General features: G+C 46.3%; 1 protein-coding gene across 1 annotated transcript in view; it reads left to right on the top strand.

Moving 5' to 3' along the window:
* Window positions 1–18386, top strand: part of unc79 (unc-79 homolog, NALCN channel complex subunit) — a 201467-nt gene that overhangs the window by 41596 nt on the left and 141485 nt on the right. Inside the window, exon 11 of the mRNA XM_078562184.1 lies at window positions 6697–6725. Coding sequence (XP_078418310.1) covers window positions 6697–6725 — 29 coding nt within the window. The remainder of the gene's footprint in view (window positions 1–6696; window positions 6726–18386) is intronic.

Genomic DNA, 18386 nt, shown 5'->3' with positions numbered 1-18386 from the left:
CTTATTTTTCTTGCAGAGAAAAAGTGGCTGATTTTTGACATAACAATTGTACTTTTTTTAAATTCATTCATGGGATATGGGCTTTTCTGGCTGGGCCAGCATTTATTGCCCATCCCTAGTTGCCCTGGAGATGGTGATGGTGATCCTTAATATCACATGGCCTTGTGATTTTATGGAAGTGGCCGGAATTCTGCACCGTTTTCACAGTCAGGTCTCATTACCATTCTGTCAGGGAGTTACTTGCACTTTTGGAGCAGCTTGCTGATTGACGGGAGCAGGGAACCTGGTGATTCAGTGCAGAGCCCAGCCAGCGCAATTAAGTTCAATGGGATGGAGGGGGAGGCAATCCCAGGGGAAAGCTGCAGGAGATTGGACATCTGAAATGCATCTACTTTAACACTACAAAAATTGCTTAAAAACCCTGCGGTAATTGTTTTGAAGGGCCTGTAGCAGTTCCTTTAATGACTGTCGCATGGGCTGTCCCATGCCAAGCACACTTCATCCATTCATGCCTCAGAGTTTCCTGGGCTATTCATTTCAAGACCCCACCAAAATGGCAGTCACCCAGACCTTGGTGGGAACAGGGTGGTAGGTGCTCTGTATTTTTCAAAGCATTACTGCTCCCATTCCTGCCTGATGGGGAGTGGCAGGTCACAGAACTGTGACACAGGACTCTGTGCTCTACGGGCTGTTCCCAGGGACACACACCGAGACAAACATCAACTGCAGCTGGAGGATCATCAACTCGGTGAAAGACGCGCTTTGGTCTGCCCGAAACTTGTTGGTCTTCCAGCACAAAGAGTTGTCCCCGACCGATTGTTGCGGACTGGCACAATCCAAAGTCCAGGACTACGTGCTGAGGGACGCACTAAAGCTTGGGGCAGCTGCCGCAAAGGCGCAATGGGGAAGGGTCGCTGTCTAAGACCTTTCTGCCACAGCGCACCGAGAGACTGGGAACTGTTTAGAGCCCCTCGGGCTGTACAGCTCAAAATGAAAGGCTGTAAATGATTGTAATATTGTTTGTACTGATGCACCTGGTGATACATTTTGTAAAAGTTTAACCTGGATTGTACCCTTGTAATGGTGTTTTTGAAATGGTTTGGAATGTGATTGAAGATATTTCATGAATAAAGTATATTTTTGCAAAAAAAAAGATGGGGAGTGGCAGGTGGGAAATGAATGCCGATCCATTTATCTTGATGTGTAGAGTGCTCCCCAAGCCTCCGGGCAGACTTATGGTTCAAAAATGCATTTGGTTGCATTTAATCTTAAATTTTATTTTCAATAAGCCTTTTTAAGTTCCCTAAAACCATTTTTATTTACTGAGAGGGTGAGCAGATAGCCTCCACATAGATCGCTGCCAATATGCAGCTTTTGGGCTGGTTGCTAGGAGCTATGTGGGCACTGCCTGGCATGACTTGTCTGCTGACTTTCTCTCTACTCATGCTGTTGGAGAAATATTAACCTCCTCCATTTCAAAATTTCTGTCATCATCCCTTCTATTATAGAAATACTCAATTTGTGGCTACATGGAAAGAAGCTCTCTCTCACTTGAGTGCCCTGGTCATAGAAATTCTAGGCAAAATTAAAGCAAAATTAGCTTATCAACCTTAAACCCTCCCATTGCACCCTGCAATGGCATGAAACAGCTTTATTAAGTCTTACTGGTAAGTTGCTTCCTTCAAAACTGTGCCAAGTTTAGGTGAAAAGTGAAATGTGCATACCTAAGGATACTGTGTCCATAATGGCTTGGATGCACTTTTGTTTAAAATAACAACTATTTTCCCCCCTCAAACATTTCCATAGCAATGGGATTAGCATTATATTGATAAGTACTGCTGAAACCTACTCCCTTGCCATTATGTGGAAAGAATAATTGCTGGTAAAGGCATTACAAACATTGTGGTTTATCAGCAGGAAAGTGAAAAAAAGCCCTATATGTGAAAGCAGTTTATGATATCTCTATTATTAGCTCTTCTCTTCCCACCAAACCAATTAATTGACAGAAATGTGGGATTGCCCATTGACTGTTGATGTGTTGTTGATTGGATAGTAAGGCTTGGATTCTCACCCTCGAGGGAAGGGGGAGTCTGCTCCAGGAGAAAGAACCCACAAAGGTGGGGCCTTCATTACTGGGGTGGGGGTGGGGGGCGTGGGTGCGGGCTGCGTGGGTGCGGGCTGGAGTTGGGCCAGCTGACCCGGGAAGAAGTACGGAGGCAGCCACAGGGACTGCCAGGTGCCGAGGTGGATTGTTTAAAAGGCCTGCCTTGATGCTGTAGGACTTTGTGCCAGTGAAAATAAAAACACAAAGGCCCTCCATCTCTCACTCTCTTCACCCTCTCCATCTCCATCCACCCATGCTCCATCTACGTCATCTCATGCCAAGCTCTGCCCTTCCACCCATCTCGATGTCCCCTCATGCACTGCTACCCACCCCTGTTTCAAGCCCTGCCCTTCTACCAACCCCCATGGCCCCTGATGCCCCCTATGCAGGCTATGGCATTTTCATGTCCATTGACTCCCTATACACTCCCTGGATCCAATTAACCCTATAGTGTATAGTGCGATATGTGTGAAAAAAGCTTTGCAAAAAAGTAAATTGTTGATAACTTTCTCCTATTCTTTAAAAAAATGTCTACATTACAAGCTAGAAGTGTCAATCATCCAAAAGCCTCAAAAGCCAAGCCTTATTATGTCTGCCTGACTGAAAGCCCAGAATACTAGAACACCTGCTCCCCAGTGGAAACATTGTTTGATTGACAGCTCAGGCTCCCTTATCTCTGTTGCCAATTTTGCAATGTCTATTTACACAAGTTAAGTGGTTTCAAGGGTTTGTGGTTTTTGAGAAGTTAAAGAGCCTGGATGATTGACACTTTTATTAGTATGCAGACTTTTTTTTCAAGTGTAGGAAAAAGTTATGAATGAATTACTTTTTTTCAAAGCTTTTTTTTACACATTTAGCTATACACTGTAGAGTTCATTAGTTTGAGATCAGGGCTGTCCAACATGCGGCCGGCGGGCCATATTTTGGCCTGCCATGTCTCTTCCTGTGGCCTGCAGAGCCTGTGTTTAAAATACAGGTAAGCGCAAATTAAAGATTTGCAAGGAGCTGCTCCCCCATTCAGAGGCCATTTCTCCACCACATTTGCCCCCATTAGCAGCAAATGAGGGAAAGAAGCAGTCTGTGATTGGAGGAGCAGCAAACAGTGTGAAGGTGAGTGGCTTCATTCATTTATGAGTGGCCTGAACACTGGCAGTGGTAAATCTGATGGGGAGAAAGAGAGGCTTTCAGGGAGGAGGGAGAGATTGCTTGCAGGGGGGGTGTGGGGCGGTGGGGGGGTGGAGGGGGTAGGGGGGCGGTGGTGGGTGTGAAGAGAGAGAGACTGCCTGCCGGGGGACCGAGATTGCCTGTCAGGAGTGAAGGGGGAAGACAAAGCCTCCTAAAGAACTACAGGGATTAAGATGGCAGAGCGACGGTTGCAGAAACAGTGGGACCCGGACGAGTTGGACTGTGAGACAGAGCGGAGAGAAAGACTCTTGGTACTTTCACAGCTGTCCTGAACCTCTGCTCAGCTTGTTAATCTTAAAACCACCCAGGCTCAGCGGGCGTGAGTGTGTGTGAGTGAGGGAGTGAGTGAGAGAGTGTGTGAGACAGTGAGAGAGTGTGTGAGACAGTGAGAGAGTGTGAGACTGAGAGAGAGAGAGCGAGAGAGAGAGAGTGAGAGTGAGAGAGAGAGCGTGTGAGAGAGAGTGCGTGAGAGAGAGAGAGCGCGTGAGAGAGAGTGTGTGAGAGAGAGAGTGTGAGAAAGCGAGTGCGTGAGTGAGAAAGCGAGTGCGTGAGTGTGAGAGCGCGAGTGCGTGTGTGTGAGAGAGCATGTGTGTGAGAGAGCGAGTGCGTGTATGTGAGAGAGCATGTGTGAGAGCGAGTGCGAGAGAAACAGCGAGTGCGAGAGAAACAGCGAATGCGAGAGAAACAGCGAGTGCGAGAGAAACAGCGAGTGCGAGAGAAACAGCGAGTGCGAGAGAAACAGCGAGTGCGTGAGAAACAGCGAGTGCGAGAGAAACAGCGAGTGCGTGAGAAACAGCGAGTGCGAGAGAAACAGCGAGTGCGTGAGAAACAGCGAGTGCGAGAGAAACAGCGAGTGCGAGAGAAACAGCGAGTGCGTGAGAAACAGCGAGTGCGAGAGAAACAGCGAGTGCGAGAGAAACAGCGAGTGCGAGAGAAACAGCGAGTGCGTGAGAAACAGCGAGTGCGTGAGAAACAGCGAGTGCGAGAGAAACAGCGAGTGCGAGAGAAACAGCGAGTGCGTGAGAAACAGCGAGTGCGAGAGAAACAGCGAGTGCGTGAGAAACAGCGAGTGCGAGAGCAACAGCGAGTGCGAGAGAAACAGCGAGTGCGAGAGAAACAGCGAGTGCGTGAGAAACAGCGAGTGCGTGAGAAACAGCGAATGTGTGAAAGAGACAGCAACAGTGTGGGAGAAAGAACGAGTGCATGAGAGAGTGATGAATGTGTGTGAGAGAAAGCGAGCATGTGAGAGTGAGTGCGTGTGGGAGAGAGAGTGTGAGTATATGACAGAGATTATATGTGAGAGAATGAGTGTGTGCGAGAGAGTCAGTGAGAGAGTGTGTGTGAGAGAGTGTGTGAGAGTATGTGTGTGTCTGACTCATTCCCAGTCTCAGGGTTCTCACTCATCCTCACCCTCACACACACACACCCACTCTCACGGTGAGGGGAACTGAGTGAGCACTCTGAGGCTGGGAGTGAGCTGGACACACACTCACATACATACCCTCACACACATTCTCTCACAATCACTGAATGATCATCTTTATTAATTACTCATTTTAAAAAATGATCAGTTTATTGCTTTGACATTTTTTGCTCAGAAAGTTAATTCTTCATACCTCAACTTTCTTTTTGAAATTAATATTTAATGTTGTGCCAAACCTTATATTTCAGAAATTTGCTTATTGGCCCTTGAGTGAGAAAAAATTGAAATGTGCTCCCTTGTGCAAAGCAGTTGGACAACCCTATTCTAGAAAATGTACAGTAGGTCAAAGGGCATGGGAGTACCATAGCTTGGCATAGGGGATGAGGGGCCATAGGGGTGGAAGGACAGATCTTGGCCTGGGGGGCATGAGGGGGACCTTTCGAAATTACTTTTTAAAAGGACCCCTCATGCAGACTAGGGTTTACGTCACCTCTGAGGGGCTGTGAACAATGACCCTTTAAAAACCTGGCCCGACTCCATGAAAATTGCGGAGAGATAGGACATGCCTATCTCCACAATGGAGTTGGCCAGGCCGGGGGTGCCAGATGTGGGCTTTTCACAGGAACCAGCCCACACCCTTTAAAGGCACTCCCGAAAATCAGACAGCCCGGGAACGGGGTCGGGAATCCTGGAATCGGGACCGCCCACCATTTTCCAAGGGCTCCCGAGCCATCCTGACTTAATGAAAATCCAAGTCCAAGGCTCAGTTCTGCAACTTATTCACTGGCATATTGCAAAAGAATTTGCTTCTTTGTAATTTCTTATCAATAACTGTTACCAATGCCTCAGTAAATACTTTTTTGGTTGGATGGGTTATTTGTGCTTTTTTGATTAAAGAAGGATAAAAACTGGTGTTGCATCAAATCTATTTTCATGTTGTTTCCCTTTGAAGTATTAGAAAGAATGGACCACAAATGGAAGCAGCAGTTTAATGACTGATTCACAACTGGAAGAGCAGATGCAAAGAAAAAAATTGTTGTAACTTCTCCCATAAAATAGCATGGATATTCATAACTCTTGAACATTGTAGTTCTGAGGCAGTTACTTAGAAGAGAAAATAAAAAGCATGAGTTGTGGTGGCCCCATTATATTATTTTTGATGTGACATCAATGGACAATGGTGAAAATATTGGCTTGAAGTTCTTTAGGGCATCCCAAGGTTATGAAAGGAAAATCTTCCTAAATCTTTCTGGCATTTCAACGTCAACGAGACACTTTAGCCTACGAATTGGATAGCTCCCAGTGCATCACACGCTGCGTGTGCTTAATGAAGATGGCAGCAGGATCATGGTAAATCGATGTGTTTAGATGAGTCCCGGAGGTGAGGCAGTTGGGCAGGGGCTGTGGCTGTCAGTGGCACGCATAGCATTCAGAAAAATAAACAAATGTTAAATTTACCTTTTGTTTCACAACTGACAGCAGTCTCTTTAAGAACCACTGGTTTAGCTGATGTACATGTGCGAAAACTGATCTCAGCATGCAGGGCACATGCAAGTCACATGTCAGTCACAAACCAAATTTGTAAAGGCCCTTTAAATCGTGTTAGACTCTTGATTTGCAGAAGCAATGGGCCTGACGGCAATTTCAGGTGGATAACTGCAGAGTACCCAAACCAGTGTGACATGCAGTGCACTTCTAGTGCAGACTGAGAGCATGCATGCCTCAAGCCATGTCTGCTTCTCACCGCACAATCAAAATTTTCAGGGCCTTTAAATGAGTCCCATTAACAATCAGCACGTGTAATTAAGATAGTCTTGCCATTGTTTTGTGCCATGCGTGTACTTACTTCTGTTTTCTTCATTAAAATATTGCCATTAATTTATTTCTTTGCAGAAAGCTTATCTGTTTTACAGTGGCCAATCCCAGCAATGATTGCAAAATATTTGTTCATTTTGATTCGTTTGTATATCTTCACCCTTTACAGCTGAAATTTCTGCTATTTGTCAGAAGAAGGTAAGACCAGTTTAGAGTCTGGTGGAAAAGTTCCAGTGGCTGTGCTTTCCGTCTCGTGGTTTATTGGTGTACTTCTGCCAGCTTATCCCATTGTGCAGTTGTCTATGTTTGATCACCAAGCTGCATACTGTACTTATGTTGTAACATGCCTTCATGATTTTGTCAGTATTTCAGGCAACTAATTTTAAAACAAAAAACCCAATGGTCCAGAAAAAGACTCAACATTATCAATTAAAGGAGAGCGAGGGAACAAAGGGCTGAATTTTATCGCAACTGCAGTCCAAAACTGCCAGTGCCCAGGGCACTGTTCTGATATTTTATATAGCAAAAAAAAGTTACATTTCATACAGATGCAACAATATTAATGAAGCAATATTACTAGATTTATTTAAATGTATTTGACACAGCTTGCTTTGGTGCAGAAATCCACAGAAACAACGGAGAAGGGACAGTTCTTTATGATATTTTACAAAATCTGGAATGAAAAGGCACAGCATTTGAAAATGAAGCAAAGGCACTACAAAGTAGCCAAACTATTTTGGATAGTTAATCCATCAGAGTAGGTTCCGACTAAGCTTTTATTGAAATAATTTTAATTATTTTTGTAGCTGCAAATACTGCACCCTTCTACATTGTATTCTGCACCGTGATGAGTGTGGTCAGCATGCCGCTTAAAAGCTACCATGATACAAAAGAGAAGGCATATTAATGCAGAATTTTGGCTGTCGCTCCGGACCCGAACCCATCATTCTATTTTCACTTTTTCTTTTTAGCTTCTTTTCTCTTTACCCCCATCCCCCCAGACTCTCTACTATTGCCATGCTTCCTTTCACTTCTCCACTCTCAGGTACTTTGCCCTTCCAATTCCTTACCCCAACCCTCTCTTATTCCTCAATCTTCCTGCTCTCTTGCTGCCTTCCCAGGCGTGATTCCCAGTTAGATAAGCTTACAGCTTCCCTGTCAGCCTATCTTGGCATCCTCCAACGAACAGAAATCCAAATTGCCCCATTCCACTCTCCCGTCAATCTTCCTTCAATCTTCCTGTCCAGCGTGCTGCAAGGGGGTAATCTTGCCAGTCTCCTTCCTGTCCAACTCACCCCTCCCAATACTGACCTTGCGGACAGCGGATCAGCTCTCACCACCCTTCCACACATCTCCCTTCAGAATTTGTGTTTACTTGTGAACAAGGCCCTTGCCATCCATTAACTTATTGTGGATGATTACATCGACACAATGGCCTTAATGGAAACCTGGCAGCGGGGTGATGACATTTGCAACTTAATGAAGCCTCCCCACCTGGCTACACCTTTCATCACTTACCCCGTCAAGATTGTTGCAGTGGCGGTGTAGAATTTGTCATCAGATCTCACATCATACCTTGGTCTGATCCCTACTCCTTTGTCACTTTCTCATCCTTTGAGGACCTCACCTTGTTCCACCCCTCTCACTTCTTCTTCAAAATCCTTATTCTCTACCTCTTTCCCAGTATGATAAAAATTTCCTCACTAAGATACTTCCACTGCTTTCCTCCCTCAGCCTTTGCACCAAATGATTTCTTCCCTTTGGTGATTCCAATCTCCATTTAAACTAATAATGTTCTCTCTCCTGTGAATTCGCCGCACTATTATTTTTTCTAAATCTCTCTCTCCCTATAATCTTCCCAATCCACATTCATGGCAACGTGCCTGACCATTGCAATCTCAAGTAGCCTTACTTGTCTCATCAATAATAAGAAGGCTATCCCTGATCACTTCCTTTAATCACTCAGTACCCACACCCCTTTCCACGCCCCAGCCCTACCTCCTTCTGTATCCATCCCTGGAGAAAAAAAAACTATTCCCCTATTCCTTTAGAACTGCCTTTCCAAAATTCCAACTGTCTCGCCTTTGACCTTTTGTTCACACAACATTTCTGAAGCTACTGTTCTGCTCAACACACCCTCACCTCTACCTTTGATGCCCTACCCTATTAAAACCATTACTCACTCTCTGGCTGTTCCCTCAGTACAGCCTTCATCTCTGCTCCCATAGGTCCATGGGGCGCAAATTTGAAAGGATATGGCAGACAACAGGTTTAGCCATCCACCAGATTTGGCTAGACCAATTTAAACACTATAGGGTCCTGCTGTCATCTGCTAAAAACTGCCCGCTATTCAAGGATCATCCTGGAGTGCAAAAGTAACCCTTGATGACTTCTCTCTAATGCACACTGTCTTCTAAAATCCCGCTCCCCTGATCTCTCCAACCTCAGCTTCAGCACCTGGATTTCTTCGTCTCTAAGATCGAGACAATCAGATCAGCTGCCTTAACTGCTTCCGTGTCTTCCACCAGCCCTTGGACCAAATTTACTCTAATGCACATCGTGCTGCAGCCCTGAACTCATATATTTCTGTAGTTTCTCTCCTATCTTCTCTCATGCCTTCTCTGAGCTCATCTTGTCCAGGAGACCTACCTCCTGTTCCCTCAATCCTATTTCCACTAAACTGCTAACCACCCAACTTCCCCTTCTGATCCCCATATTAGCCAATATTGTAAATGGTTCTGTCTCTTCAGGTGTTGTACCCTTCTCCTTTAAGTCTGTTGTCATCACCCCTCTCATCACCTCATGACCCTCAGAGATATCTGTGTTCCTCTAACTCTGACCTCCTAAGCATCCCTGATTTAACTCACTGCATCATTGATCAGTGTGTCTTTAGTTGCCTAGTCCCTAAGCTCTGGAATACCCTCCTTACACCTCTCCGACTCTGTACCTCACTTTCCTCCTTTAAGGCACTCCTTAAAACTTTTGAACAAGATTTTGGCCATCTGAAATAATATCCCCTTATGTTGTTCGGTGTTATATTTTGTTGTATATTGCTCCCATGAAGCTTCTGGAGATGTTTTATTACATTAAAAGTGCTATTATAAAAATGAGTTGTTGTTGTTGCTCCTAACCCGCTTCCTAGACTGTGGCCAATGGGAGTTGGGCAGAATGGCCTTTCTGTTTCTGCTGTGGCAGAAAATCAGTTTTTCCCATGATGCAATGTGAATATAATTCAGCCCTTCGCTTTAGAATTCTATTGGATTTAGAATTCTAGAATTCTATGTATTTAAAAGATACAATCAGATGCTGTATCAATTGTTCTTTATTTAAAATATTTGTAATTCATTTAACACCCCTGCCTTGTGTATATTGCTTGAAGCACTGGAACTCATAACTGCAATCATGTTCAAATATTTCTAACAAAAACATTAGTGTACTTACACCGTGGCTGATTGTGCAAGTATTTGGCATCTGAAGAAGCTAGATGTGCATTCTTCATTGTGTTGAAGCAGTCAAATTTTTGTTTTTCATATGGCTCCTTGTTGATGCTTCTGTCCTTTTGGTTTCAGCATTAACCATACCAGTTTGCCTTGCAGAATGGGAACAAATTAACTTTGCTATACCCAGTTTGCAGGACACTTAAAAATATAATAATGACTTGGACCAGAAATGAGAAAAAAAGTGCACACTATGATGAGTAAAATTATCTTTCTTCCACTACAGCAATATTTTAGCATGCTGTCATATGAATCAATAATTTACTTATTTAAATTTAGCTAAAGTGTATGGTAACAATCTTTTTGAGAGGTTAATTAGATTTGGGAAAGGATGAATAAATATCATTTATGACAAAGAAGAAAGAATCATAGAAAAATCCCTTACTGTACAAAAATGTGTGTTGTTGGTTCCAGAGTATGCTATAAATTCGATGCGAAGACTACTTGATTTTAGGCTAACCATTATTCAACTAAAAAAGCTTTTCATTGCTGTTCTTGCCATTTTTAAAATGTATCAGAATGCAAATTACAATTTTCTCTTCCAAAAAGCAAAGTTTTCATTGGCATATTTTACAAGAAGCCTTTGAAATATGAAATATTCAAGAGAAAAAAACAAAGTGAATTAATCTTATGTCATGAAAGCATAATTTAAAATTTAATTTAGAACATACCCAATAGCTTGAACTTTAAGGAGACGATATTGTTGCAATAATGCCTAAAGATGAGTTAAATAATGTTTTTTTACTGAGGCATTTGTGATTTAATGATTGGTTACGTTGGCCACAATGGCAGAATTTGTTTCAGTTGATGCTTCATTTTATTCAACATCAAAGAGATGCATTTGGTGCTATTGTGTCTTTAAGAGAAAGGAATTTAATACTCATGAGATGTGCCTGTCTACCACAGGTTTTTTCTCTGAAGTATTCTCCTGATTGTTTTTGGTATTTGCATATCCATTGTGTTTGGGTATAAAATAGGCACAAATAACAGATGTTATGCCTCAGTGTATAATCTCAATATCGTTTGAAGAATCGTGGTCTCTTTTTCACTCAGTTACTTAAATTCTTAACACCGCTAAGTCATCATGAAGATGTCAACAGAGAATCAGCAAGTTATTTGAATACATAATCTTATATAATAATGGTTATTGATTATTTAAAATTTCAATAAGTACTATTGTTATTTTCAAACCTCATTGAAATGCATTTCCTTCTGCATATTTTATAATGAACCTGGTGCAAAAATATTGGAAATATTCCATTGTGTTAATGTTGATGTTCCTTTCTGTCCTGGGGCACATAATTTCTTAACCAGCTCCCCCTCCAAACTGCTGCTCTGCACCAAAGGGCAGCTGCAGTGAAATCTACTTTTGGCTGGCACTCCAGTCCTGCAGTGCTCCCAGCCACCCCCAAGGGTGTCAGTTTATTTAAAAAAACTTCCCTTATTACTGTCAATGTCATTCACTTAATTGTTACATAATCTTAAAAAAAGAGCCATTGCTTTTATGGTACTGACCAATTACTGATTGAGAATGGAACCGTTTTGAATTTTCCTTAAGGTTTCCTTCGCTCCCTGTGGGGAAATGCTGAGAACTATCACCACCCTAAGTAGAGAACCACCCTGTAGGAAGAATTAAAGCAATGAGTAACTGTGCCTATCACTCTTTCATATGACACATCGATAAACCAAGGCCTGTGCTTGCCAGAACATTTGTTAATTTTTCATCAAGAGAGACAAGTTTTATTTAATTCTTTTGTACTTTAGGGCCAGAATTTTCGGCTCGGTAAGCAGGGGTGGGGCCCGACGTCACCGCACGTCATTTAGATTTTCAGTTCAGCGGGCACGCAGCTGACTCGGCTGCGCACCCGCCAAACTGTCAAAGGCCTATTAAGGCCATTTAAAAACTAATTAAACTAATAAACTGAGCTGTCCGTCCAACCTTAAGGTTGGTGGGCAGGTGAAGAGCCCAGGTGGCCTTCGCATTTTTCATGGAATATCATCCACGGGCGGGATGAGGCTTCATGAAGTGTTTATAAATTGATACTTACCTGGCAGGGGAGAGACCATGATCATGGTTCTCCCAGGACAAGGTCGTGAATCAATGGCTATAACCAATCGAACCCCATACCACGGGGTACCTAACACCGTCTGAGTCACGGTGAAGGACAGCGAAGGAGGAGCACCCATGGATTGGGCCTTCTTCATCAAGCGGATCCTGTTGAAGGTGTGTGGATTTGAAGCAGAGGCAATCTACTCCCTGCAAGACTTCCCCAGCGCTGGATATTTCGACGTGACGTTCAAGCGAGTGGCAGCTTGCGTCAACTTCCTGAAGGTGTTCGAGGAGAAAAGAGACCTGCCGGAGATGAAGATCCTGACGGTGGAGCCGCTCTTTGCTTTGCTGTTGCAACGGGACTGTGTGGTGACGGTGCATCTCTACAACCCCTACGTCCCTGTCGCCGACGTGCTCACCTTACTTGCCAGGTACGTCAACAAGGTTGGGAGCTGCACCGAGGTTAGAGACACCTTTGGGATTTGGACATGCAAACGCCAGGTTAAGGTCACACCCAAGACCGACGGTAAGGGAGCCATCTTCCACCCTCCTTCCAGCTTTGCTGTCGGGGGAAGCCGTGGCTACCTTGTCTACGCTGGGCAGCCCAAACTTTGTTGCTCATGCGGCAAGTCTGGTCATGTGGCGGCCAACTGCAGGGCTGCCCTCTGCAAGAACTGCAAACAAGAAGGGCACCAGACAAAGGACTGTAAACAGAGTAAGGGCTACAACCTGTGTGGCGAGGCAGGTCACCTCTACAGGACCTGCCCCAAATGCTGCCTCTCTTATGCACAGACAGCCAAAGCCAATGAGGGGGAAGCAGAAAGAATGCTTCGTGTCACTCCAACCACCAAGGCCCCCAAGAAGAACAATGGGAGAAAGGAGGACACAAGAGAGAGACAAGGTGGAGGAAAAGATTGAGGCAGCAGACAGCCAATCAACAGCACTGCCCCCTGAACCTCCCACTTCTCAGGAGAGCGAATCAATGGAGGAGGAGGCAGAAGCGGAAAATCAGCAGGGGGAGTGGCAGCTGGTGAGGAGAGCCAAAAGGAAGAAGGGGCTAAGAAGGGACCAAGCCACTTCCCAGACAAGTGGCAAGAGGCGCCTCCCTTCCGACACGGATGACACAGATGTCAGCTGCTCTTCGGACGAAGAAGTGCCAGGGCAGCACCGACAGAAGAAGCGGCAAAGCTCTAGGGAGTTGGAGGACGAGACACCCGAGCTCCAGAACATTGGAGACAATGAGGAGACCAGCGCACCCCAACTTTGCCCACAACCCGAAGAGGCCAGCGCACCCCAGCCCCAGGAATCTGGGAGCCGTGAGGCGCTCAGCACACCCCAGTTCCGGGAAGCCGGGAGCAGCAACGCCCCAGAGTGGGGAGAGGATTGGAGAAGCTTCTCCAACAAAGGACATTTCAAATCCCGCTCTCTGCACGAACCCCTAGATGCCACCTGAGCAGAACATTGCCAATGGGGAGGTTCAGGACAGTTTCCTCAGCTCATCCAAAGTGAGGCAATTTGCGCACACTATGGGTATGAAGGAGCAGACCAAAGGTCTGGGACTCTCAGAGACAACAGATTTGGTAAGAGAATAAATGCTTTAAAATGGGTGTAAAGATTGTATCCATAAATGTGCGTAGCATTAAATCTACTACGCGATGTGTTGCGACCTTGGACTACCTTGCCAAGGTCAAAGCTGACCTGTTGTTTCTGCAGGAGTCTGCGATACCGCACCTCAGCTCCTACAGGCAATGGTCACGATGGTGGTCCCATGGGCCATCGATCTGGTCGGGCGGAAACGACTCTCGTTCCTCCGGCCTGGGTATTCTGCTGCGGGGAGACACTTCACCGTCTCCCAGGTTAAGGAGGTGGTGGGCAGGCGCCTCCTCGTAGCAGACGTAATGTACAAGAATGTTCCACTCCGGTTAATTAACGTGTACGCCCCGGCACAAAAGGCCGAGCGGCTGGAGGTTTTTCAGCAGCTCCCACTGCTGCTGGCGACCTCCAGGCCGGTCATTCTGGGCGGCGACTTCAACTGCATCATCAATGTGGCTGGACAATCCAGCAGGGCCGACAGCACATTGGACGCTACGTCCAGATCCCTGATGGAAACAGTAAAGGATGCTAAACTGCACGACGTCTTCAGCAACCCTGCAGACGGAGCGCAGCGTAGATACACCTGGTCGCGGCCAGATGGGTCCATCCATTCCAGGATAGACTTCCTGTTTGTGTCCCGAGCGTTCGCAGTCAGATCCACCGACGTCAAGCCGGTGTTCTTCTCTGACCACTGCCTCCTACTGGCTGACTGCCACTTAGAGAAAGACCAGAGGGTGGGCAGGGGGGCATGGAAGCTAAACGTGCAACTGCTGACCCCAGAGAACATTGAGGAGCTCAAGAGGGATTACAAAGGTTGGAGAACCGTGAAACCCCTCTTTGAGTCCCTGACACACTGGTGGGAAGCGATCGAGGGAAACATCAGGAGGTTTTTCATCCTCAAAGGCACCCAGAAAGCTAGAAAAGAACAGAGGGAAATGTCCCGACTCCAGAAAAACATGCAGAATCTGCTCCGGCTGCAGTCGATGGGGGTCAATGTCGAGGAAGAACTCCAAGAGGTGAAGAGCCAACAAGCCTCGCTCTTTGACTCGGAGGCCTCCGAGATCATCTTCTGTTCCAGAATCCGCTCCGTGGAGCAGGATGAGACGTGCTCACGTTTCTTCTTCCAAAAGGTACACAGAGAGAGCTCTGTGATCAGCAGCCTGAAGGAAGAAGACGGCTTAGTAAAGTCATCACAGTCCGACATTCTGAGGATCAGCAAATCTTTTTATGCCGGATTGTATGACGTGAAGCCCACAGATAGCACGGCCTCCCAGTCCTTCCTGTCCTCTATCATGGAGGTCTTAGACGACAATACACGGGAGAGCCTGGACAGACCGCTAACTCCTGATGAACTGACTAAGGCCCTTGAGTCCTTCGAGAAGAGTAAGACTCCCGGAAGCGATGGCTTGCCGGTGGAGTTGTATTCGGCTCTGTGGGACTGGACCGGCCCAGACCTGCTAGAAGTGTACGAGAGTATGCTCCTGGCCGGCAGTATGTCAGTATCCATGAGGAAAGGCATCATCACCCTCATCTACAAGCACATGGGGGAAAGGGAGGAAATTAGAAATTGGCAACCCATTTCACGGTTGAATGTGGACTATAAGATTCTGTCCAAGGTCATCGCCAATCGGGTCAAATCTGCTCTGGAATTGGTGATCCACCCCGACCAGACCTGCACTGTGCCAGGCAGGAAGATCTCTGACAGCCTCGCGCTGCTCAGGGATACGATTGCCTATGTGCAGGACAGGGGGGTGGACACCTGCCTCATCAGCCTGGATCAGGAGAAGGCCTTTGACAGAATATCGCACACCTACGTGGTGGATGTGCTCTCCAAAATGGGGGTTGGGGAGGGAATTCGCAATTGGATCCAACTGCTCTACACTAACATCAGTAGCGCAGTCTCAATCAATGGATGGGAATCAGATAGCTTTCCTTTTAAATCTAGAGTCAGGCAGGGATGCCCTCTCTCCCCTGTCCTGTTTGTGTGTTGCATAGAACCCTTTGCTGAGTCCATCAGGAAGGATCCGGGCATAAGAAGAGTGACGATCCCAGGCAGTGGAGGCACTCAGATCAAAGCCTCCCTGTACATGGACGATGTCGCCGTCTTCTGCTCGGATCCGCTGTCGGTGCGCAGACTGATCCACATCTGTGACCAGTTCAAACTGGCCTCTGGGAGCCAAGGTAAATCGTGGGAAGAGCGAGGCCATGTTCTTCAGGAACTGGGCTGATCGATCCTTTGTCCCCTTCACCCTCAGGGCTGACGGCCTGAAGGTGCTGGGGATATGGTTCGGAGGGACCGGGGCATGCGTTAGAAACTGGAAGGAGCGAGTGTCTATGGTGAAAAGGAAACTGGGCATGAGGGAGCGACGCTCCCTCTCCATTGCGGGTAAGAACCTGGTCATCAGGAGTGAGGCACTCTCGCTGTTGCTGTACATGGCGCAGGTCTGGCCCATTCCACACTCCTGCGCGATGGCAATCACCCAAGCCACCTTTCGCTTTATCTGGAGGTCGAAAATGGATCGTGTCCGCAGGGACGCGATGTACAAGCCTCTAGATAAAGGGGGAAAAAACGTGCCCAACATCGCCCTCATACTGATGGCCACCTTTGTGTGCGGCTGCATCAAGCGGTGCGTAGACCCTCAGTACGCAAACACCAAGTGTCACTACGTGCTGAGGTTCTACCTGTCCCCGGTGTTGCGAAGGATGGGTCTGGCCACGCTGCCACGGAACACTCCGAGTAGTGGGACCATGCCGTACCACCTGTCACTTGTGGAAAAATTTATGCAGAGAAACAGCTTTGACCACAAGTCCATCAGGCAGTGGTCGGCACGTAACGTCTTAGAGGCCCTGCGGGAAAAGGAGAGGGTGGATCCTGTGGGATGGTTCCCCGAGCAGACTGTCAAAGTCATTTGGCAGAATGCCTCATCGCCAGGACTTTACAACAAGCACCAAGACGTAGCTTGGCTGGTGGTGAGAAAGGCCCACCCCGTCAGATCCTTCCTACACGCCAGGAGTCTCACCCCCCTCTGCACGTTGCCCTCGAGGTGGCTGTGGTGGAGACGAGATCGTTGTTCACCTCCTTGTGAATTGTGCCTTTGCAAAGAAGGTCTGGAGAGAGACGCAGTGGTTTCTGTCGAGGTTCATCCCGAGCAGTTCTGTGACACAGGACTCTGTGCTCTACGGGCTGTTCCCAGGGACACACACCAAGACAAACATCAACTGCAGCTGGAGGATCATCAACTCGGTGAAAGACGTTCTTTGGTCTGCCCGAAACTTGTTGGTCTTCCAGCGCAATGAGTTGTCCCCGACCGAGTGTTGCAGACTGGCACATTCCAAAGTTCAGGACTACGTGCTGAGGGACGCACTAAAGCTTGGGGCAGCTACCGCAAAGGCGCAATGGGGAAAGGTCGCTGTCTAAGACCTTTCTGCCATAGTGCACTAAGGGACTGGGAACTGTTTAGAGCCCCTCGGGCTGTACAGCTCAAAATGAATGTCTGCAAATGATTGTAATATTCATTTATTGTATTGATGCACCTTGTGATACATGTTGTAAAAGTTGAACCTGATTGTACCTTTGTGATGGTGATTTTGAAATGGTTTGGTATGTTCTTCCAGATATTTTATGAATAAAGTATATTTTTCCAAAAAAACAAAAGTTTATAAATTGATTAAGAATATTTTTAAAAATTCATTGACATATCCCAGCTCATGTGACACTGTCAGGGAGATTTGTGCATCCAGCGCGTGAAAGACTGCAGGCCCCGACTCAGGGAACCCCTCCCCCCCCGCCCACACAGGGAGCGCTCAGCGCTTCTGGGCACATGTCATGTTGGGCGGGCCTTAATTGGCTCGCCCACATAAAATGGCTGCATGGACCTGGTCGGGGGCGCCGATTAGGGGTGCTGATTAGGCCTGCACCCGCCCACGCCCACCCCCGCATACTCCTCCCCCGATATTGGTGGGGGTGGGAGAGGCGGCGGAAATTCTCCCCCTAGATGTTTTCCATCCCCAGGTGATTGGGAGTTGAGAGGAGACTTGGATGGAAGGATAGTAAATTTCCTTTTCTGTAATTTGCAGTAAAATTTTAGTGGTTTTCTATTTGCTGCAAATAATGCAAACTCTTCCCTCCTTTAAGTCATAATCTATCTAACTGCTTTTTATGCAGTTTTACATCTCTCAGATACTTTATGTAGTTTAACTCCAGACGTATGATCAACAATTAATATCAGCTTTTCAGTTCTGAAGTGATTTGACATTGTTATGCAAAGAGCAATGACCAGAGAATACAGGTGTGACAATAAAGCACGTTCCAGATACAGGGATTGGCCAGCATTGCTGCGATCTACTGTCCAATTTGATCTCCTGTAAAGTAGCTGAATTTGTCAGCTGTTTTCTGCAATGTAACTGGAATACATTTCATTGTAGGAAAGAATTTCAACCACATACCTGATTTGATGTTAAAAAAGGAGAATAAGTGTTTCGTTTAAACAAAAAAAAAGAATTGGTTACGTATTTTGCTCATCACCTGAGCAGTGTCCACCACAGGGTGTTAAGTACAGAAAATACAAATACTTTTTTGTTGTGTTACAGGTTTATTTGGTGTCTCACTGATGAGATCTTGAGAATTCCATGTTTAAACATGAACCATTTATTGGTAATGCTTAACTATGTATAGATTCCAGTTAGTGCCAGGCATGGTGCTGCTCCTATGCAGGTTCA

This window comes from Cetorhinus maximus, chromosome 18 (assembly GCF_964194155.1).
Source record: "Cetorhinus maximus chromosome 18, sCetMax3.hap1.1, whole genome shotgun sequence".
Taxonomy (NCBI): domain Eukaryota; kingdom Metazoa; phylum Chordata; class Chondrichthyes; order Lamniformes; family Cetorhinidae; genus Cetorhinus; species Cetorhinus maximus.
The sequence above is the reverse complement of the archived record's forward strand: the minus strand, read 5'-3'. Positions and strand labels throughout refer to the sequence as shown.